The sequence below is a fragment of the Psammomys obesus genome, unplaced genomic scaffold (genome assembly GCF_907164565.1).
Source record: "Psammomys obesus unplaced genomic scaffold, mPsaObe1.curated_primary_1811, whole genome shotgun sequence".
Lineage (NCBI taxonomy): Eukaryota > Metazoa > Chordata > Mammalia > Rodentia > Muridae > Psammomys > Psammomys obesus.
The window spans coordinates 4654309-4678317 of NW_026585987.1; the positions used below are offsets into that span (position 1 = coordinate 4654309).

At 40.8% G+C, this 24009-nt stretch overlaps 1 protein-coding gene across 2 annotated transcripts in view; it reads right to left on the bottom strand.

The window, feature by feature from the left end:
• Adamts12 (ADAM metallopeptidase with thrombospondin type 1 motif 12) overlaps nt 1–24009 on the bottom strand; it is a 290333-nt gene that overhangs the window by 18630 nt on the left and 247694 nt on the right. For both annotated transcript variants that reach the window (XM_055601146.1, XM_055601145.1), the window contains 4 exons: nt 22934–23086; nt 13971–14150; nt 10596–10739; nt 1902–2061 (listed from right to left, as the gene is read on the bottom strand). In XM_055601146.1, coding sequence (XP_055457121.1) covers nt 1902–2061; nt 10596–10739; nt 13971–14150; nt 22934–23086 — 637 coding nt within the window. The remainder of the gene's footprint in view (nt 1–1901; nt 2062–10595; nt 10740–13970; nt 14151–22933; nt 23087–24009) is intronic.

The window sequence follows — 24009 nt, forward strand, 5'->3', positions numbered from 1 at the left end:
TTACCAATTCCATTTTTGATTTTATTTAACTTGTTTATGCTTTTATTTCTTTTTTCATTATTTTTTTATTAATTACACTTTATTCACTTTGTATTTCCCCATAAATGCCTCCCTCCTCCCTTCCCAATCCCACCTTCCCTCCCCCTTCTTCACGCATGCCCTTCCCCAAGCCTACGGATAGGGGAGGTCCCCCTCTCCTTCCTTCTGATCTTAGTCTATCAGATCTCATCAGGAGTGGCTGCATTGTCGTCTTCTGGATCTTGAGGGAGCACTATTCCTAATTTTCTGAGAAAGCACCAGATTGATTTCCAAAGTAGTTTTACAAGTTTATATTCCCACCAGCAATGGAGGAGGGTTCCCCTTTCTCTACAACCTCTCCAGAATGTGTCACTTGAGTTTTTGATCTTAGCCATTCTGTTGGGTGTAAGGTGAATTCTCAGGGTTGTTTTGATTTGCATTTCCCTGATGACTAAGGATGTTGAGCATTTCTTTAAGTGTTTCTCTGCCATTCAATATTCCTCTGTTGAGAATTCTCTGTTTAGCTCTGTACTCCATTTTTTAATTGGATTGCTTGATTTATTGCCTTTTAACTTCTTTAGTTCTTTATATGTACTGGATCTCAGCCTTCTGTCAGATATAGGGTTGGTGAAGATCCTTTCCCAATCTATAGGCAGTCATTTTGTTCTGACGATGGTGTCCTTTGCTTTTCAGTTTCATGAGGTCCCATTTATTGATTGTTGCTCTTAGAGCCTGTGCTATTGGTGGTCTGTTCAGGAAATTGTCTCCTGTGCCAATGAGTTCAAGGCTTTCCCCCACTTTTTCTTCTAACAGGTTTAGTGTGTCTGTTTTTTTTATTGAGGTCTTTGATCCACTTGGACTTTAGTTTTATGCAAGGTAATAAGTACAGGGCTCAGTTTTTACAGCTCAGTTGGTCTCTTTTTGGAGCTCCTGTCTCCTCCAGGTCTTTCTATCTCCCCCTTCTTTCATAAGATTCACTGCACTCTCCCCAAGTTTGGCTATGAGTCTCAGCCTCTGCGTCAATATCTTGATCAGTAGAGTCTTTCAGAGGCCATCTGTGGTAGGCTCCTCTCTTGTTCCCTGTCTTCTCCTAGTTCCAGTGTCTATCACGTTTGTCCTTCTGGTGGGAGTGCAAACTTGTATATCCACTTTCAAAATCAATCTGGCACTTTCTCAGAAAATTAAGAATAATGCCACCTCAAGATCAGCTATACCACTCCTGGGCATATACCTGAAAGATGCTCAACCATACAACAAGGACATTTGCTCAACTGTATTCATAGCAGCTTTATTCATAATAGCCAGAATCTGGAAACAACCCAGATGTCCCTCAGTTGAAGAATGGATACAGAAATTGTGGTACATTTACACAATAGAATAATATTCAGCAATTAAAAGCAAAGAAATCATGTAGTTTGCAAACAAATGATGGGAACTAGAAAAGATCATCTTGAGTGAGGTAATCCAGAAGCAGAAAGACACACATGGTATATACTCACTCATAAGTGGATATTAGCCACATCATTTTGGATAAACATACTAAAATCTATACTCCTAAAGAAGCTTAAATAACAAGGAAGGCCCTAGGGAGGATGCTCAATTCTCATTAAGAAAAAAATAATTCTTATCTGTGCGGCATGTTATCATTACAAATATGCTCTGAGAAATCAGTTGTGATAATTCCTCAAAGAATCAATCAAAATTTATTACATCATATCACTTGCTCTCAAAGTTCCTGACTAGCCTCTTCAGCATCCATGTTTTCTGCTCAGCAAAGAGGGACCAGAAACTATCCACAAGCTGAGTCATGATGGAGAACTTACTCATACAGAGCTGTCTCCACCACCACAGCCTGGCCCAACCTGAGAAACCCAGTCGCCTACCAGCAGTCTTCCTGCAGGCTTGCTGGTTGCAGTTTCGGAATTCTGGGGGTCTGACTTCATGGTCACAGATGCAGTGGTCTCGATCCTCAGTTGTACTGTTTTCTGAGGGGATGCATCGAATGGTCCTCTTCTGAGAGCCACCGCCACAGGAAGTGGTACACTGAAGGAGAGACACAGAAAGAGTCACAGTTCCTCCTCAGACTATCAACGGAGCATCTCTAATCCCACCACAGTCCACTAGAAGTCTAAAGAACCAAGAGACCTTTGGAGCTGGGCCCACTGTCAGAGCAAGGTGTAACAAAACACTGCACTGCCATGGCTGAAATCCAAATCAGTCCAAAATGAGAGTTTAGGAAGAGCCCCATGGTAGATGCTATTGGAATGACTTCAGTTTACTGTGCTAGTGAGCTTGTGAGCATGATCTGCTCTTCCTATGATGCAGCTACAACATTGGAGACTAGCTACCTATACTAATACCATGGACCCATGCCTACTAACATTCTTGACTCATTCAGGAGAAGATACTTGAATCAAGGAGGGCCAACTAGTCACTTCCTTGGGAGACCGTAACTGAGACACAGAAAGAGATTTTATTTTAGGGTGAATGATGCGAAAGTGAGTGTGGTTGGTGGCTACACTTCTTGCCAAGCCATAAGAGAGTAAACAAAACAAAGCAAAACAAAAAACAAGTTTTCTGTATAGCAATGGGATGGAGTATACATTCAGGGAAGAATGAGAATGGTGCTTGTAGGCTATACAGCCTTTATTCTAACTAAAACTCTCAACCCAAACACTCATTTTGACATTGTGACTCTATGACAAACATTCATCTTGACATTATGAATACATGGTGTGAAGCATGAGGAGGAAGACTGAGCTGAAAGGAAAATAGAAGAAAAATTCACTGTTTAGGCCACGGTGTTTTCCAGTTTCTTTGGTCTAGTACTGCTTGGGGGCTAGAGGTCATGCATAGCTAAAAGGCAGTTGCTATTAGAGAAGATGAGCAAGGCATGAAAAGGGAAGATAAAAACCAATGGGAAGTGGACATAGGTATGAATGAAGACTATAGTGTAAATAGGGCAGAAATGGGCCTATAGGTCTTTGAGTTTCCATCTTGCTGGACCATTGATCTCCAGCTGTACTGACACATAAGATACCTTTGTAACAGCAGGATTAGACACCTCCAGCAGGAAGGTAAGTTTCTGTTTTGTGTAAGCAGCTTTTTTTCTTTCTTTCTTTCTTTCCTTCCTTCCTTCCTTCCTTCCTTCCTTCCTTCCTTCCTTCCTTCCTTCCTTCCTTCCTTTCTTTCTTCCTTCCTTCCTTCTTTTCCTGAGACAGGGTTTCTCTGTGTAGCCTTGGCTGTCCTGAACTTGCTTAATAGACCAGGCTGGCCTCAAACTCACAGAGATCAGCCTGTCTCTGCCTCATCAAATGCTGGGATCACAGGCATGTACCACAGTGCCCAGCTTGGAAGCAACTTTCTTGTGGCAATTCCTAAGAATGTCTTTTCATTTTTTTTAAAGCTTTATTATTTTTTGTGTACATGAGTATTTTGCCTGCTGGGTGTTTCCTAGAACTGGAGTCACATATGGTTGTGAGCCACCATGTGGGTGCTTGGAACTGAACCCCAGTTCTCTTCAAGAACTCCAAGAGCTCTTAACTGCTGAGCCATCTCTCCATCGCTGTGTTTATTTTCTAAAATTATTTTACTTGAGGTAAAATACAAAGAAAACTCATAAAATTTACTATTGTAATCCTGTGTAATCTCTCTTCCTCACTCCCTTTTTTGTTTTGTTTTATTTTTGAGATAAAGTCTTATTTTGGAGATAAGGTTTTCTTTTTTAAGGTAGCCTTTTTTTGATAATTTTTTTTATTTTTATATTTTTTTACTATTAATTACACTTTATTCATTTTGTATCCCCCCATAAGTCCCTCCCTCCTCCCCTCCCGATCCCAATCTCCCTCCTCAACCACACAAGGAGAGCAACAGAACCAGAAAATTTGAACACAGGGAACTTCCCAGAGACTCATACTCCAACCAAGGACTATGCATGGAGATAACCTAGAATGCCTGCACAGATGTAGCCCATGGCAGTTCAGTGTCCAAGTGGGTTCCATAGTAATGGGAAGAGGGACTGTCTCTGACATAATCTGATTGGCCTGCTCTTTGATCACCTCCCCCTGAGGGGGGAGCAGCCTTGCCAGGCCACAGAGGATGACAATGCAGCCACTTCTGATGTGATCTGATAGACTAAGATCAGAAGGTTTTCTTTTTGAGATAAGGTCTTGTAGCTCTTTTGGCCTTGAATTCACAATCATCCTGCTTTCATTTCCCAAGTGCTGGGGTTGCAGGTGCGTGTAACCACACCACGCTTTATTTTAAACTTTGTTAAGTACACAGTGCAGCAGCCTTAAGAACATTCTCAGTGTCTACCAACCTTCTATTGAATTTTTTCATCTTAGCAAACCAAAACTGTATTTTCAAACAACTTATCACCATCTTCCTTCCCTACTCCAGCTCCTGGCAAACACCATTATATCTTTTTAAAATCCATTGATCACTGTAGGAATCTCACTAAGTAGAATCAGACATTTGCCCATTTGTGACCAACTTGTTTCAGTTAGCATAATTACTTCTAGTTCATCTGTGTTGCAGTGTGTAGATTTCCTTTCTCAGGTGGAATAATGTTTCGTTTATATCTGCCGATCCTGCTATGCTGCTGGTCAGAATGAGAGTCATCTTGGCGCTGCCCCACATTGTTTTTACACTCATCCGTTGAGGGACATTTATGTTGGCTCCATGTTTTGGCTACTGTGACACACACACATACTTATGGTTTTTACTTTATAGCACATTTTGTTGTATCTTTTTTTGTTTCTTAAGATGAAAAAAAAAGTGTATCTTTAGATTGAGCCAGCTGAACTCAGTTTAGATGGTCCTAATTTTTTTTCAATATCCAAAGCATCATAATCAGGAGCCAGCTGAACATATGCCTTCTGCTCTCCATCAGGCCTTATCAGGGCATTGACTTTGGCTACATCACTATTCTGTTTTAACAGGTGCTTGCTGGCCTTGATATCCACAAGGAACATAAATGTGTTATTTTCTGCTTTCTTTATGGCTGACTCAGTAGTCAGGGGAAATTTGATGATGGCATAGTGGTCAAACAGGGTCTTGGGATACTGGGAGGTGGGTGACACATGGGTCTTCTTTTTCGGGCCCTGGACCCCTTTCAACACTGCCTTCTTAGCTTTCAAGGCCTTCACTTTGGCTTTGGGAGGGGCAGGAGCTTCCTTCTTTGCTTTTGGAACCATTTTGGTAAACATGTGTTTTGTTATTTCTGAGACTTATCTTTGTTATATGAGCAAAACTTCCCAGAGAAGAATCAAGTTTCCTATTCTTCATGCTTCAAAGCAACCAGCAGGATCTTCAACAAAGACCCACTGACTGGCTGGCTCAAAAGGTTGCTGAAGAAAAGAGTCACTAAGCTTAAAAGAACCCATTTGCCATTTGAAATGTGATTAGAGGCTCAGAACACTAGATAAGAGAATTTCCAGATGTGGACACTACCAATCTGCACTGAGCCCCCACATCTCATTTCTCACAGAGACCTCCAAGACAGATGAGACAGGATGGCAAATGAGACTTTGTCTCAATGTCTCCTCATCTGTTTTATTTTACTGTATACAAAGCACGAGCCATAAGAGTGTGCAGCAAGAGGTCTCATGATTGAACTGGAATGTCAAAGTTTTCTGTGACTAAATCTGATGAAAATTTTAATCAAATCCTCCACAAGTATTGGCAAGAAACAGTGAAATAATTACTCAGGTGAAATAGTCAGTATCAAAAAATGTCTGTAACAAAGGCCAGAAAGAAGAAAGATAGAGAATAATCGAACAACACTCTGAAAGAATCCTGGACTAGGGAATTTGGGATTTCTGGTTTACTGTTTATCATCCTAGATATTTTAATCCCTCTTTCTTTTTCTGTATCTGTAAAATAAGATTGTTGCATGAAGACTAAGTGTATTAGTTTGGTTTCCTGTTGCCATAATAAACATTGACCAAAATGATCTTGGAGAAGGGAAGGCTTTGTTTGGCTTACAGTTTACAGTCCATCTTCTAGGGAAGTAGACCCAGGAAACTGGAGGCAGGTATTGAAGCAGAGTCCACGGAAGAATGATGCTTACAGAATTTCTCTTCAGCTCACTCAGTTATGTAACTGAGATCCACCTGCCCAGAGGTGGCTCTGTCCACAGTGGGCTGAGCCCTTTCACATTAATCATTATTATATTTTCTTTCGAACTCAGGCAGGACAAGCAGAACAAAGGCAGAACTTGTCTAACTTTTATCCCCTCCCCCAATTACTAATAAGACATTATTATTTATGCAACAAATAAACACTGGGAGTATAATCAATCTTTCTCTCAGTTACAGTTTAATTATTTTGTTTACTTCTCCATCAAAAGGGCTGGCCATCTGGCAGACTGCTTTGCAGGCAAAAGAAAGGTCTAAATTCACAAAGCCAGTGTAAGCCTAAAGCTACAACGTGTATGTGACTATATTTGGGTCTAAGAACAGATAATGACCCCAAAGACTTAGGGCCCCAAATAAGCATTCTATACACTGTGTACTTCTGGAACAGTTTTGATATTTGATCTTTTCTCTTTTGAAAGTATTTATAAATTTTTCTCTCTTCTAAAGCCTAGATAATGAGTGAGTATATACTCTGTGTGTCTTTCTGCTTCTGGGATACCTCACTCATTATGATCTTTTCTAGTTCCTGCAATTTGCCTGAAAATTTCATGATTTCCTTGTTTTTAATTGTTGAGTAGTATTTCATTGTGTAAATGTACCACAATTTCTGCATCCATTCCTCAATTGAGGGAAATCTGGGTAGTTTCCAGGTTCTGGTTATTACGAATAAAGCTGCTAGGAACATGGTTGGGCAAATGTCCTTGTGTAGTTGAGCATCTTTTGGATATATGCCTAGGAGTAGTATAGCTGGATCTTGAGGAAGCACTATTCCTAATTGTCTGAGAAAGCTCCAGATTGATTTTCAAAGTGGTTGTACAAGTATATATTCCCACCAGCAGTGGAGGAGGGTTCCCCTTTCTCCACACCCTCTCCAGCATGTGTTGTCACTTGAGTTTTTGATCTTAGCCTTCCTGATGGGTGTAAGGTGAAATCTTAGGGTCATTTTGATTTGCATTTCCCTGATGACTAAGGACATTGAGCATTTCTGTAAGTGTTTCTCTGCCATTCTAAATTCCTCTATTGAGAATTCTCTGTTTGGCTCTGTACCTGATTTATATATATATATATATATAAATAATATATTATTATATAATAATAATATAAATATATATGCACTCAAGAAGTTAAACAGCAAAAAAAATCAAGTAATCCAATTAAAAAGTCAGGCACAGAGCTAAACAGAGAATTCTCAATGTGTATGTGTGTGTGTGTGTGTGTGTGTGTGTGTATCTAGGGTTGGTGAAGATCCTTTCCCAGTCTGAACGCTGTTGTTTTGTTCTGATGACAGTGTCCTTTGCTTTACAAAAACTTTTCAGTTTTATGAGGTCCCATTTATTGTTTGTTGATCTTAGAGCCTGTGCTGTTGGTGTTCTGTTTAGGAAGTTGTCTCCTGTGTCAATGAATTCTAGTCTCTTCCCCACTTTTTCTTCGAACTGGTTTAGTGTGTCTGGTTTTATATTGAGGTCTTTGATACACTTGGACTTTAGCTTTGTGCAGGGTGATGAGTATGGATCTATTTACATTTTTTACATGTAGGTATCCAATTAGACCAGCACCATTTATTTATTGAAAATGCTATCTTTTTTCCATTGTATGGCTTTGGCATCTTTGTCAAAGATCAGGTGTCCATAACTGTGTGGGTTTATTTCAGAGTCTTCTATTTGATTTCATTGATCCACCAGTTGGTTTCTATGCTAGTACCATGGGGTTTTTATTACTGTTGCTCTATAGTACAGCTTGAGATCAGAGATGGAGATACCTCCAGAACATATTTTATTATAGAGGATTGTTTTAGCAATAATGGGTTTCTTGTTATTCCATATGAATTAATGAGAATTATTCTTTCAAGGTCTGTAAAGAATTGTGTTGGGATCATCCTGAGTGAGGTATCCCAAAAGCAGAAAGATACACATGGTATATACTCACTTATATAGATCTATAAGAAAGGATAAACATACTGAAATCTGTACACCTAAAGAAGATAAACAAGAAAGAGGACCCAGGGTAAGATGATCAATCCTCACTTAGAAAGACAAATGGCATGGACATTGAATGTAGGAGAAAACAAGCAACAGGACAGGAGCCTACTGCAGAGGGCCTCTGAAAGATTCTACCTAGCAGTGTATCAAAGCAGATACAAAGACTCATGACCAAACCTTCGGCAGAGTACAGGGAATCATAAGAAAGAAGGGGAGTTAGTATGATGGGGAAAGTATAGGAGCTCCACAAGGACCAAATATATCTGGGCACAGGGTCTTTTCTGAGACTGACATTCAACCAAGGACCATGTATGGATATAACCTAGAACCTCTGCTCAGATGTAGCACATGGTAGCTCAGTATCCAAGTGGGTACCCTAGTAAGGGGAACAGGGACTATTTCTGACATGAACTCAATGGCAGGCTCTTTGACCTTCTCTCCTTCCCCCGACCCCGAGGGAGGAGCAGCCCTGTTAAGCCATAGAGGAGGACTTTACAGCCAGTCCTGAAAATACCTGATAAACCAGAGTCAGATGAAAGGAGAGGAGGTCTTCTCCTATCAGTGGACTTGGAAAGGGGCAGGGAGGAGATGAGGGATGGAGGGTGGGATTGGGAGGGAATGAGAGAGCAGGATATAGCTGGGATACAAAGTTAATAAACTGTAACTAATATTAAAAAAATTAAAAACAAATAATTGTGCTGGCAATTTGGTGGGAATTTCATTGAATCTGTAGATTGCTTTTGGTAAGATGCCCATTTTTACTATGTTAATTCTCCCAAGCCATGAGAATGGGAGGTCTTTCCATCTTCTGGTATCTTCTTCTATTTCTTTCTTCAGACACTTGAAGTTTGTTTCATACAAATCTTTGATTGCTTGGTTAGAGTCACAGTAAGGTACTTTATGTCCTTTTGGCTATTGTGAAGAGTGTTGTTTCCCTAATTTCTTTCTCAGCACATTTGTCTTTTATATACAGTAGGGCTACTGATTTTTTTTTTGAGTTAGTTTTGTATCCAGGTACTTTGCTGAAGGTGTTTATCAGCTGTAGGAGTTCCCTGATAGAATTTTTGGGGTAGCTCATGTATACTATCATATCATCTGCAAATAGTGATACTTTGACTTCTTCCTTTCCAATTTATATCCCCTTGATCTCCTTTAATTGTCTTATTGCTCTAGTAAGGACTTAAAGAACTATGCTGAAGAGATATGGAGAGAGTGGGCAGACTTGCCTTGTCCCTGATTTCAGTGGGATTGCTTTAAGTTTCTCTCTGTTTAGTTTGATGTTGGCTATAGGCTTGCAGTATATTGCCTTTACTATGTTTAGGTAAGTGCCTTGTATCTCTGATCTCTCTAGTACTTTAGACTCTATCCTGCGGGGTATCAAAGCAGAGGCTGAAACTCATAGCCAAACTTTGGGCAGAGTGCAGGGAATCTTATGAAAGAAGGGAGAAATAGAAAGATCTGGAGGGGACAAGAGCTCCACAAGGGAGAAAAAAAAAAGAGTCTCACCCCAGGGGTCTTTTCTGAGACTGATAGTCCAACCAAGACCATTCATGGAGATAACTTAGACCCCCTGCACATATGTAGCCCGTGGCAGCTCACTGTCCAAGTAGGTTTCCTAGTAATGGGAAATAGGGACTGTCTCTGACATGAACTCTCTGGCCTACTCTTTGATTACTTCCCCCTGAGGGGAGTGCCGCCTTACCAGGCTTACAGAAGAGGACAATGCAGCCAGTCCTGATAAGAACTGATAGACTGGAATCAGATGGAAGGGGAGGAGGACTTCCTCTATCAGTGGACCGGGGGAGGGATATGGGAGGACATGAGGAAGGGAGGATGGGATTAGGAGGGAATGAGGGAGGGAGCTACAGCTGGGATAAAAAGTGAATAAACTGCAATTACTAAAACAATAAATAAAAAATAAATAAAAAAAGAACAAAATGCAGAGCTCAACTGACTGCAGTGTGTCTGCCCCCAGTTAATATAATTACAACATAACCCGTACACCTAAGGCTCAGGGGACATTGTAGAAGAGGAGTCAGTAAGATCGTAGCAGCCAAAGGACCAAGAATTCTGCTGTGAGATAGCCTCTTCTAAAAAAGTAAAAGGAGAACATGAAGTATGGGTTGGGGTGAGGTGGGGAAGACGGATGGATCTGGGAGGAGTCCAAGGGAAGTGTTGGGTGGGAGTGAAGATAATCATGATACATTGTATGAAAATCTCAAAGAACTAATATAAAATAAGCAAACATTCATGGTCTCCTTAAAAATGCCAAATGTGACCATTTTTATTAATTTCTATAATCTCCAATCTTAGCAATAATTTTTTATGTAAAGAGGGCTATAAGTTAGGAAATTTTAAAAATGCGCCATAAAATTTATTTGTGATAATAACAATAATCATAAATAAAATATTAAATATAAAGCCAAGGTAGAACAAAGCACCTATAACCAACTCTTACCAGGTCCCAATTCCCAGTGGCCCAATGACAGCAAAGGTGTCTGTTGCAGGGCACAGAGGATGCAGGTCTTTTTGTCCAGTCACAGAGGCCTCCTGGGCAAGAGACTTCTCTCTCCTGAACACCTCCTCCACAGGACCTGGAACACTGACACACAGCATGCGCAGTCAGTAAAAAGTAGGTGCCAGCACATTCAATGATATGAGCAACCTTTTTTGCTATCATTTTGGCTGTGTACTAGAGAACTTAGCATCAATAGGAGAGCCTGGAGCCTTCTTCCCTGTTTTTTTGTTGTGTTTTGTTTTGTTCAGAATACAGGTTAGGTTATCTGTATATGAAATGTAAAAGAACAGACATGATGTTATCAGTTTTCCTCTCTGGCACAAGTTTTCAATAACAAAAATGTGAAGTGTAGGTTTTTAAGTTTGTGATTATAGACCATAAGTTAAGAGCATTGGCTATACTTCCAGAGGCCTCAGGTTCGGTTCCCAGCAACCGCACAGTGGCTCAAACTGTCTGTCCCTCTAGTTCCAGGGCATCTGATGCGCTCTTCTGGCCTCTGCAGGCCCCAGGAGCACCCACAGTGTACAGACATACATGCAGACAAAACACCCACATGCATAAATACATTAAAAAAATTTAAAAATATATAGTTATCTATGTCACTCTTCAAGGAGAATGCACATTGTTTGCTTCCTACTGAAAAATGACAGTCTTCCTTCTCTTGCTATGTAGTTTTAGAATAGAAGTTGGTTTTTTTTTAAATTTTTGTTTTGTTTTAGATAGTAAAAGTGAGGGGTTTGCTGAGGAATGTGATACATGCATTGTAATATTCATAAGAGAAAACTCAAGATAGCAAGGTGAATTTCTGTAGGCATACACCTCTAAAATTTTAGGTTGTTGCTTATCAGAGTGATTTTATATGAGGCATGGTCTCATTTGCATGATGCGTCCAAGAAGAAATCAATTCAGTAATAATCTTTGAAAAGTAATGCCAAAGCAGAGGGAACACCTTGACAATGCCTCGCTTTAACATGATTGTAACAATAACAAACTGAGGTTGTGTTATCAGTGTCAAGGCTATCCCAGTAGGCACAATGTGTATGGCGGTATCACAGAAAACAGGAACATTATATATCATTAGCCACATATGCGCAATAAAAGAGCTCACACGTTGCCTTCAAAAGATTTCAGCTTTGAGAACCAACCTAGATTTCCCCTTCATTTATTCAATCTGTTTGTAACCCTATGTGAGGAACAAAGTAGAATTCTATTTGGGGGTTCCTGAGGCTCTGTATATGTGCAGATGGATTCAGGGCCACTTGACCAAGTAGAAAGAAATGAAAAATTACTATTGGTGCTTCTCAGACCAGCAGCATCGGTATCCTTTCCCAGAGAACATATACTATAAACTCAGTTTCCCATCTGAAATCTCCTAATTGAACCCTCTGGGGATCATCCCATCCTTCTGTATGTTAACAAACCTGCCAAATGATTTTGAAGCTGATGTAGAGATGTTGCCGTAGCTAAAATGCATAAATTCTTTAATTAGTCTGAGATGGCTGACATTTCTAAAATGAGCCCACAGCAGTCTCAGGATGGCAAGCCAGTAGGTAGAGCAGCATTATGACAAGTCAATGAAAACATCTAAAGGTATCCAATCTCTGAACATTTCCAGGAGTTTCCATTCCCATCTCCACTGTGTCTTCAAAGAGATGTCTTCCAACTTTGTAATTTTTCTCAGAGCAACATTAGAAACGTTGGTGGTCGGAGGCTGTTGGAGAACAGGTTGATATTGGGGCTCCCCAGCTACTGAGGAAATAACAAAGATAGTATCTTTTCCACAGTAAACAAGGCCTAGATGATAAATCATCATGGTGGGAGGCTGAGTCGGTCTCACTGTACAGTATGGCAGGCCTGGGGTGTATCATGTAGGCAAGGTTGCCTCCAACTCACAGATACTATTCACCTTCCTCTGCGTTTCCAGGGCGCTGGGCTTAAAGGCATGTGCCTCTGCTCCTGGCCTTTGACTTGTCTTTGATAGCCTGAAAATATATTTCTCTGACCTGGAAATCTCCACTTCTCTGTAAAATTTTCCAGGATTCAAACAATTTACCAGAACAGGTCCAGGCTAGGTTTAGCTTACGAGAGGAACTCAGAGGCCTAGGTCCATGCATGGGAGCAATGGGTACTCGATGCATTCCACAGCTGAGTAAGAAAGGGAATGAGGGAAAATAGAGGACAGTGTCCCACTGTCCTGCTCTACCCCAGGGAACACTACATAGCGGTTCTGATTCCTAGAAATCAGCATGAGTTAGTGGCCCAGAGTGAAGTAGGAAGTCTGAAAGGAATCAACTTTCTGTGCCAAGTCTGTGTTGTCAGGCTTCCTCTGTTCCCTCCTTGTGCACAGTATAGGTACCCTAAAAGAGTTAATGATTCAGTCTGTCTCTCTTGTTCACTCTGCTCAGCTCTCACTGGGCCAAGTTCTATAGAGGAGTAGCCACCAATATTTGAGTCTGCTTGACATTCGAAAGAAAAAAAAAGCCTATCATTTATTTTCTGGTTGTGCAACCTCAAGTGTATTTCTTAACCTCTTTGAGTTAAACTTTATCTGTAAAACGAAATGGATAAGGCATCCTGCCCATACCATTGTGAGAATTCAATGAGGCAATAGATAAAATACACCATGTACACACTTACAGTACATTATAGTTTTGGCTTCTTATCTTTCTTTGCTGCATGGGTGTACTTGGGGATCCCTATAGGCATTGATGTATTTATCTATTGGGAAAAGAGACTATATTTTATCAGAGAAAAATAATCTTGCTTTCATGGTCTAGACACAAAAATTCAGCAGAGCTCATCCTCTCACAAAAGAGACACACACACTCTCTTTTATTTGTGCAAACAATCATCTGGGTATTCAGTAGAGATATGAATCTAAAATTATATGGTGTGGGAAGGATCTGACCGTTAGTCTCAGCCTGACTGAAGAAGGCTTGGTCAGGTGTGCAAGGCTATTATAAATAGCTCATCAAAGTAGTCTAGTTTGAATCACTTCATTGTGTTCATATCACCAGCAGGTTCCCAATTACCCAATATATCCGTTGTGAGATTAAGTTCTAATAAAATGCTCCATTGTCATAGCTGAAACCATGCCATATTATTTTCCCAGCAGAATCCTTTCAGCTACTGCAAGGTTTTGACTTACTGTTTCTCTCATACAGTGTGGGCGAGGGTCACTAAATGGAACTGAATCTGTGGTATGATTCCAGTGTGGTCTTCTGCAACTTCTACACTCAAAAGTGGTAATACAACAACACATGGCCTAGTAGATTCATTCTCTGTGAGACTGTATGTCTCTTCCGAGTGCGATACCTGGCTCCAGGGCTCCACTTGCCATTCTTCACAAGGCTCCAGGTTACAGCTCATACTCAGTGGAGGAGGAATGCCAGCCAGGAACTGGCAGTGAAATGGCCTCAGGCTCCGGTGGTGGTCCTGGCTGTCCATGCACTGTATCTCACGTATCTTGAAGCCTCCACTGCAGTTTCTGGAGCACTGAATGGAGAACAAAAGCAGATTTAATATCCGAATCCTTGGCATTAGCACTCCACTGCCCATGCTAGAAGCATGACTCTTCCACAGTGATGTAAAGCACAGGGCACAGCCTGATACAGAGGGTGGTCGCTCCCGTTGAGTATCTATTCACTTCAAACAGACTAGCACTCAGTGCCTCTTGGGACGGGGCATTTTAGTTGCAATGGAAGGATGACTCTGACAAACCACCTTTACTTCTCCCTAGGAGCTCCACTACAGAACGGTTTATCCATGCTTCAGAACACACCATAGGTTATCACGCCTCCGAGGAAGGGATTGTATTAGAGAAATAAGCTGAATATCTGTTCAGTGGTTTGACTCATGGGGGTAGCCAAGCTGTCATTACCTGCCATGATCACTGAATGTTTGCCCACAGGCAGATGTCCACAGAAGGCCTTCAAAATGGCTTCAGTTGTATCCCTCTTTTCCCAACTCCAGCCCTGTGAAATGGTCCCTGCATCCTGCCCCGTATCTGGACATTTCAGGGTTCACCTGTTGGCTTTCCATGCTTTTTGTACTAGGACAGCACTGGTGGCTTAGGTGCCCGTGGCCAAGGCTTAACCTATCATCAGTTTCTCACTTGATTCTAGGATTTTCCCGATCTCTTCAGTGTCTTCATTTGCTGCATGTTTAGACCTGAAATGGGAGGACCAGAAGCAGGTGCCTACATTTATCAGCTGACTCTCCCAGGTTAACAGTGTGCCCCTGTGGTCCTTACATCCTAAATGTCCTTTCCTCTGATTTCTGAATCACATGCTACTATTCTTTTTTTTTTAAGCATCAAATTAAATGTGAAGACTTTAAAAACTTTACTCACCACAGTGTGTGCATATAGATCTGTATGTATCAGTATGTGTCTGCCACTGTGGCACACTTATGGAAATGAGAGGACAACTCTGAGGCGCTGATTCTCTCCTTCCAACTTAAGTGGGTTCTGGGGCTAGAACTCAGGTCCTCAGGCTTGAGAGACAATCACCCCTTTGCACTGAGCTAGCTCACTACTTTTTTAAAAATAGAGGTCTTCCTTAAATAAAACCTGCTCCTGTTACTCATTTCCATTCCTCACCTTTCAATGGCACAGTACTTGAAATGCAAAAGCTCTCATTTATTTTGCCCATGGTTTCTATCAGACTGTTACTGACACGGAGGAAGAAACCTCAGTGCCCCATTCAGCACTGTATCAGAGGCCCTGAGAATGGTGCCAGGGGAGCATGCATGGTCAGAGTGGATTTGTTGAATCAAGATAATGACTTAAGAGAAACTGCTAGTTAGACCCACAAAGGGTACATCAATTTCTGTAAGCAGCATTGCCTGCCTCCCTCCCTCCCTCCCCTTTCTTCTTTCCTGCCTCTCTCTTTCTACTTTCCTTTTTTAGTTTGTTTTTTTTTTTTTGAGTGTCTTGTCATGTGGCCCAGACTAGTGTGACATTATGAACCTCCAGCCTCAGCCTTCTGAGGGCTAGGATTACAGATGTGTGTCTCTATGCCTAGCAACAGCATCTTTATGTTCTCAGTTCTTTACAATGATTTCATTGGCAGTCTTGACAAGAAAAAGCATACTCTATGGCAACTCAATTAAGGAATTAAGATAACCTCCAAAGGCATGCATAGTTGGCTATCTCTCAGATGATTCTAGAACCTATCAAGTTGTCAACACTAAACACCAACTCTGTAACATGGGAAGACACAGACCCATTTGACAAAGGGGTAGATGGATGTTCTAATGTTTTCACAAATCAAATATGATCAACACTAGCTAGATAGCTCCAACAAAGCACAAATTTAAAAATTTCACATTTTAGAAATGTGAAAGTAGCTGCCACTTTAAAATTAGCTTTACTAGGAAAAGGACAGTTCACAAGAAATAAGTGCAATATGGGATTTCATTTTCTCATGTTCTATTTGTTTCTACAAGCCACGATTCCCAAATACAATTTTCTGATTAGCATTCTTCTATTGTTGAAAGCATATTCACATTCAATGGGAAATGAAATTTACTATCATGCTGCAGGCAGTCACAAGGGAAGATACTCACTACATTTGTGCTTCTGTTCTGCTTTCAAAGGGGCCTTACTTTCCATTAGCAGGGTGGAAGTCGCAGCATATTGGAATCATATGACTCTGAATGGGGTTTGCTTTTGGGTGGAGAATGCCAGTTACTGTGCTCATCTTCTTATTGCTCTGCTTGTTTGTCTATTTTCATAATACGGAGCTGGTGGGCCAGGCTGAGGATGGGAATGGCTAAGGGGAATAGAAAAACTGGCTAATCTTCTGTCAAAATCAACTAAGTCTTCCAGTTTTCCAGTTCCAGTGTCAGTTGTTTTAACAACCAAATCAAGGTATAATGAAAAAAATTCCATTCTCTCAAGAACTTTTTTTTTTTTTTTTTTTTTTTTTTTTTTTTTTTTTTTTTTTTTTGGTGGTGGTGGTAGATAAGTTCATAAAATATGTTGGATACTGAAAGTGTAAATTTTAATCTGAGTTTCCACGGCTTATGTTCCAAATGCTTATTCTATGTATAGAAGAAGTTCGCTGAGTTGTATAGACTCTGAGTCTGGCTAATTTTAGTGCGTGATATTCTTATTTATTTTCAAGTCTTTACATTAAGTTTATAAGATTAAAAAAGTAAAAATGCCTTTATTACTGGATTCACTGATAGAAATAAGATGAAAGGTCCACCTTTTCTTTGGGGGGGGATAGTTTTGTTTTGTGTCATCTTTTTCACATTGGATTCATAATAAAGAAGTTAAGGAACACAGGGTCAGGAGGTCATCACAGAGCATTTAGTTATGACACTGAAACCAAGTGTCTGCATGAGTGTGGATAAGTTACTTCTCTAAGGCTGCACTTCTTCACTGATGTTAAAATAATGATAAGCTGGGTGATGAAATGGTCCCAACATCTCCAAGTGTCAGAAAAGCATGGATCACTGCAGTTGTATTGTGTTGAGATTTGAGAATGTCCAAATTTTCAGGACAAAGATTGAACCAGGATATAGCATTTAAAGGAAAACCTTCCGTTTTACTTTTCCTTATGATGAATATATTCACAAGACTTTTAAAGTCAAATAACGACTCAAGAGTATATGGGTGGTATAAATTGGACTTGTTTGTGTTAGAAAACGTGAGGATACAATGTTAGGTTGATATAGAAGGGGACACTTATCTGGGAGGAGTCCAGGGATGAATATGGTCAAAATAGATTGGATGAGCTCCTCAAATAACTAACAGAAATATTTGCATAATTTTAAATGTCCCTCTGTCTCCCTACTTTATTTCTTCCCAGCTATTGAACAGTTACCATGCGCCAAGCTCTGCATCTCTAATGCAAGTGTTTTGTAATGGTATGCAAGGGGATTCACACACACAAAAATGATAGATGTGTTCCGTAAGTCATTTGGAAGACTTCATGATGTTACAAAGAAGAGGTGGTTAGCTTCACCTCATAAACCAAAGAAAGGCTTTCCTAATGGAGGGGAGTTTAGGCCAAATCTTCTAAGTTAATGCTGAAGGCAAAAAAAGGGAGGGAGGGGAGGACACAGAAGTAGAAAGAATGAGGTGCACAGAGACATGGCTAGTCTGTGAACAGTTTGTCAGAGTGAAAGAGGAGGGTAAGGGAGGGCAGAAAGAGATGGACAGAGGTCACCTTGTGGGCTGTCCATCAATGGTCTTGGGATCAAATTTTCTGTGGCTCCAACTGTATGAGATGACTAAATTTGTATTTTGTTGCTTCCATGTAATTTTTATTTCTCTAACTATCTTTCCTTAGGGATCTCTAAATTTAAGATGCTCAGTGTTGAAAAAAGAATGTGATAGTTTAAAAACAGAATGATATTGATATACCCAGGGTCAAATAAATGCAGAGATTCCTAACATGTCTGTCATATACCTTCTTGTCACTCAGTTTTGCTTCTTGGGGGATGAGAACACCTCTGTAATATATAATCTTATGTACTGGCTTCTATGAACTAAATTTTAATATGTTTCTAGGGATGTGCTTTGGATATGAGTAGGAGTCTATGTATATTTAGGAAGACTGAGGCTATTTTTCATTTTATTCATTGTAAAACTTCATCTTTATAAAATGTAGCAAAGTCATAGAAAATATGCAAACACAAAAGACATACAAACCTGGAAGACAGTGTAGTTAACAAATATATAACAGCTGACGGTTTAAGGACAGGCAGTAGTCTCCTCTTACTTTTCAGCAAAGCTACAGATCATAAGATCAACTATGGCTAAAAGAAAATTGCAGTGTTGCATAAGTGGGAAGATAGATTGCCCCCAGAGGGAAGCATATTTCTGATTCATATCAGGAAGAAATATGATTTGTTTGACTTAATTCCAGAAAGGACAGTGCTCAATCCAAGAAACATAACCAGGAGACTGTCAAATCAGTAGTTTTCAGAGGTGAAGTGACACCTAAAATGCTTTTATAAGGATGTGTGTGTGGCTGAAAATCATGGGTAGTTTAGGTGTCAGGCCTACTGGAGGGGCTTTGGAGAGCGTCTTTGTCATTTCTTGCATCTCTCCCATCGTAACATTCCATTCCCCTGGGAATTCCTTCTGAAATTGGTGTGTGTTACCCAATTGATGTACATATTTGTTATGCAGTGTTTCCTTCCTCCCGAAATGCTATAATTGGAGTGATGAGCTGTCCATCAGTTGACAGTTTCTTGTAACTGAGATTGTAAAATCAGCTTTATAAACAACCACTCTAAATCTCATTTTCCACAACAGAGATTACAAATTCTTTTCTTAAAAAATATTGGATGAAAAAGAATCTATTTTCTCTTTTAATTTATTTTTTATTAACTACAGTTTATTTACTTTGTATCCCAGCTATAACCCCCTCCCTCATCCCCACCCAACCCCACTCTCCTTCCCTCCCTCATCTCCTCCCATGCCCCTCCCCAAGTCTACTTACAGGGTAGGCCCTCCTTCCCTTCTATCTGATCCTAGCCTATCAGGTTTCATCAGGACTGGCTGCATTGTCTTCCTCTGTGGCTTGGCAAGGCTACTCCCCCCTTAAGGGGAGGTGATCAAAGAGTCAGCCACTGAGTTTGTGTCAGAGACAGTCCCTATTCCCATTACTAGGGAATCCACTTGGAGACTGAGCTGCCATGGGCTAGAACCCCTGCACAAATTCCTTTATATGTTAATAATGATATATATTTTTTCAAGCTTTGTCACCTGACGGAATTGGTGACTGCCCACTTCTGCAGGTAGTTTCGTGGCCTAAAGTTCATGGACAGCTGAGCAATTTGCTTAGCACTGGCAACAAACAACTTCTCTACTCTTCTCACAGGATTCGTCTGTCCATCAACCTCTTGCTCCAAGTCCAGGAAAGCCAGAAGGTAGCAAATGCCTAACAGGCACTCTGACCTTCACTGTTTAGCATAAATCTTGCCCAGAGTGCTTTTTTTTATTCCCCCAACAGGCTTTTGCCATTTATAGCTGTTTTACATGGCTGTAGAATGTTCCCAAAGGCCCACATGTGACAGCCTTGTTCCGCAGCATGGTGTTAATTGGGGTGGCAGAGATTTTAAGGAGTGGGGTGGAGTAAAGGATTGCCTGGGTGTTGGGCACAGGCCCTTGAAAGGGATTCTCCCTTGACATTTTTTTTTTAATTAATGTATTTTGCCTCCCCATCATGAGGTGGCAGTATTGCTTCACCAGGTGCTTCCTACCATGGATGCCACAGCCCAAAGCAATGAGACAAACTGGTCACAGATCAAATCCTCTAGCACTATGGGTTAAAATAAGCCTTTCCTTTTTCTTTTCCTTTCCTTTCCTTTCCTTTCCTTTCCTTTCCTTTCCTTTCCTTTCCCTTTCTTTCTTTCTTTTTTTGAGGGGTTTCTATGTGTAGTCTTGGCTGTCCTGGACTCACTTTGTAGACCAGGCTGGCCTCGAACTCAAGAGATCTGCTTGCCTCTGCCTCTTGGAGTGCTGGGATTTACAGGCATGCACTGCCATGCCCAGCTAGCCTTTTCTTCTTATAAGCTGATTATCTCAGGTATTTGTGTGGTGATAAAAGCTAACAAATAGACCTTTGTTCCTTCCACAACCTCATAAGTTAGGTAGGAGCAATACTATTAATTTATTTTTTAAGTGAGTATATTGACTCTCTTAAGTGGCTAGATGAATGGACCAATATGCACATTAATTAGTGACTGGGAAGGGCTCCCAATTCAGATGTGCCTGATTCCCAGCATACTACTGCCTGTGTGATGGTTTTGTTGCTGCGTTTTCTGAGAAAGAGCCTTGCTGTATAGTCCTTGCTGCTTCTGAACTCACTGAGGTTCAGGCTGGACTCAAACTGATGACAACCCTGCTCCAGCCTGAAGATTCTAGCCATGCATCATGATACAAAGCTTGCCTCTAAGATTCAATTCTATAGAAATATGCTTTCTCTAGCCCACATCTAGGGCAAACTTAAGACTACCTTGACCTTGTTTCAACCAGATTTAATGCAGAGAAGAAAAGCCATTCTGGTAAGCTGTCTCTAGACACAGTAAAGGTAGAAATCTAAATGTGCATCCTTGTTTCCTGTCAAACATATGACAGATGCACCCAAGAGCTGTAGCAGGCTTAGTCATGGGAAGGACACAGTTAGAGGCAGAGTGAGCCAAGCCATGTCAATCCAGACAGTGATCATGGTGGTGGGAAAATCCCCAGAGAGCAACTGGATGAATCAGGTATGATGGCTGGGGGCCGAGAGAAGACTGCAATACAGCTGGATTCTCAGGAATTGAAGAGTCTCTGTATTCTGGTAGAGAGTTGTAAATGAATGCAGAAGGGTTGAGGTAAAGTTGGAATTTTAATTCTGAGAAAGTCTGAAAAAGCAAACTGTCAACAACAACAAAAAATTAAACGCTTTGGTGGATAGAGGTGGCAGGATCCTAGCCAAATCCCAGAGATGATCTCCAGAATCTTTCATGTGGGACTTTCCACTAGCTAGAATTAATCAGGCTCAATTCGACCTTTTTGAGGTACAAGATGGGTCACTCATCTGTTCTTTTCATGTCATATAATTTCCATGGAAATGATTATTCTCAGTGATAGGTAAAGGGAATTTTGGGACATGGGCGGCACTTGGCGAAGACTGAAAAATGAGACATTTTTTAAAAGGTATTTTTGGATATGCAAGATAATTCACAGATAAGTAGTCTGTCTTTGTTGTATCCTGGGTTTGTTATTAGTTGGGAGAAAAAAAACCCTAAGAAATGTGAATTTATCCTTAAAATACTTGTAGTACGAACACAGAAACAGGGAGGTTGAGAGGAATCACTAAAATGTGTAGTGATTTTCTCAAGGAGCTAAAGCTACTCTCTTTCCCAAATTCAGAATCTTTCTCTGGAGGAAGGGTCATAAGGTACTCCGATGACATTTTATGTTCCTGCCAGAGGGTAAGTCTGTCCAGTGAGATACTTCATGTTCTGCTTCTGGGACACAACCTCACCACCGGACAAAAGAACTAATACCTAGACTTTAGAGGGTCTTGGGCCTTTGATGATTTTTTAGATATTTTTCTTTTTTCCAAAGTCTAAGCTATCATGGGAATCTGGTTCTTTGGAGAGGTGACAGAGATCTAGGAAAGCCTAAAGTTGGGCATTTAAGGAATACAGAATGGGTACCCAGAGCTCACACCTGCTCTTGCTACCTGCCTGGCCCTAAACTCTGCCACTGACTGCTATGTCTCCCAAGGTCTGAGTCAATTTCAGTCCAGGATGATGGGCAGATGGCCTGACTAGGTACCTTCAAAACATCTGGATTAACCTGAAAACTTGATCCACCCTTTCACAAGAGATCTTGCAGAACAAACAGTGAAATGAGTAACTTCAGATTAGCAAGTATTCTAAGCCACATACTAATATGGGAAATATACTTCTCTGTGGTTTTTTTTTAGAGCAGGTTTTATGTATCCCAGGCTCACCTAGAATTTATTCTATAGACCAGGATGACTCTTAACTCATGATTCTCTTTCCATGGCTCCTCAAGTGCTAGGATTACAGGTATGTACCATCATGTCTAGCCTTGGAATATACTTTTTAATGGCCAGATTATTCTTTAAACCAACGTAACTGTCACCACCACCACCACCACCACCACCACTATCATCTTTGTTTCCTCTGTGGGTGTGTATGCATGTGGAAAGGCTAGAAGAGAGCATCAGGGAGTTATGAATCTGGAGCTTCAGGGAGTTATGAACCACCCTATGTGGATACAGGGAGCTAGACTCAGTTTCTCTGTAAGAATAAAAAGCACTCAACTGCTGGACCATTCCTCTAGCCCCAGCTTATTCTTAGTGTTTCTGCTGACTTTTCATTTTAGGCAAATAAAATTGTTTTGTGAACAGCCATTGAGACATGGCTTAATTTTACATATGGCAATGTATAGTTTATTCATTATACAATTATAATTTTCATACGATGCAAAACTGAAATAATTTAAAAGTATTGTAGTGCATGATGGACAAAGCAACTCATTGTGAAAACTTACCTTTCTGTTCCATTTTATCTCACAAGAGTTAAGGACACACAGATAAAAAAATTGTAGGTTAATAACAAGTCTGACTTCTAGGTCTTGTATAACTTAGAGTAACTCAATGAAAGTGTTCTTGCTTTTTTTTTTTTAAAGAGACAATAGGGAGTCAGGGAAAGAGGAAGGGAGGAGAGTAGACGTCTTTGGCAAATGTTTACACAGGACCCACTCCTTTCCCTGAAAACATGGCTGCAGGGATTACCTTGCTCCAGTTTCCCACTCGCCAGCCGGCACAGGGGCGGAGGTGGCACTTCTTGGCAGGGTCTGGCTTCTGCATGGTTGAGCAGTCAGCGTCCATCCCGGTGCTACACTCCACACTCCTCCAGTAGGCTCCCAGTCCGCAGGTGGTGGAGCACTACAGCAGGAAGGAAGAAAGAGAAGACAGACTGAAAGCGTGGCTCAGGCGCACCCATCATTGGGATCCTGGAGCCAAAGGTTTCCTGTCCCACCTGCTAAGGTTGTCATGGATATGAATACACACACCATCTGAATGTCTGGTCGAGCAGCTTAAAATGGATGGCTTTCAAGGACTTCCTCAGTTAGGGAGTGTCGAGCTGTATACAAAAGGAAAGGCTAGTGTAAAGGGAGATGTGTTTTGCCTTTCTATGTAAACTGACACAATTGTGGCGGCATAGGCACACTGCCATATTTGATATCACTCCAGCTCTGAGTGGGTGGCAGATGTGAGCCTCTGCCTAGTGCCTCCTGTCTAATGTGGCAATGATTTTATCCACTTTCTTTCAATGGCAACCTTGTGGCACTCTTTATTATTACTACAGGCTAAACAAAGACGCTGAAGCTTAATGCTGGCATGCCCCATGGAGGAAGATGAGGTGTTCTTCTTCCAGAGCCTATATTGTATGTTCCAGAAGTTCCTCTCAAACTCTAGTGTCTCCAGGTAACATACAGGAACTCTGATAAATGCACATTCGAGATCTACAGTTTTCACCAAGTTCAGGTGATGCTGTTGCTGCTGATTCTCAGAGCACAGTTGGAAATGGGAGGAAATTACAAAATGCTGGCCTTCACTTCTTGATCCAGTGGCAGAGAACAAGGCAGAGGCCTTTTCCATAGGTAGAGTTTGTTTTTTCTCAAGGTGTTTCTATTCATTTATAATTCTTCATCATCATAAGTTTAGCTTGCATTTGCCTTGAAGATTTTGTGCATCTCTTTCCTGCTTACCCTTAGGAAGGGTAATTTCTGAATATGTAAAAGACAGCTCTGGGCACATTTAAAAAGTTTCTTTTGATAACTTATATAAATCCAGAGCAGCCTTAT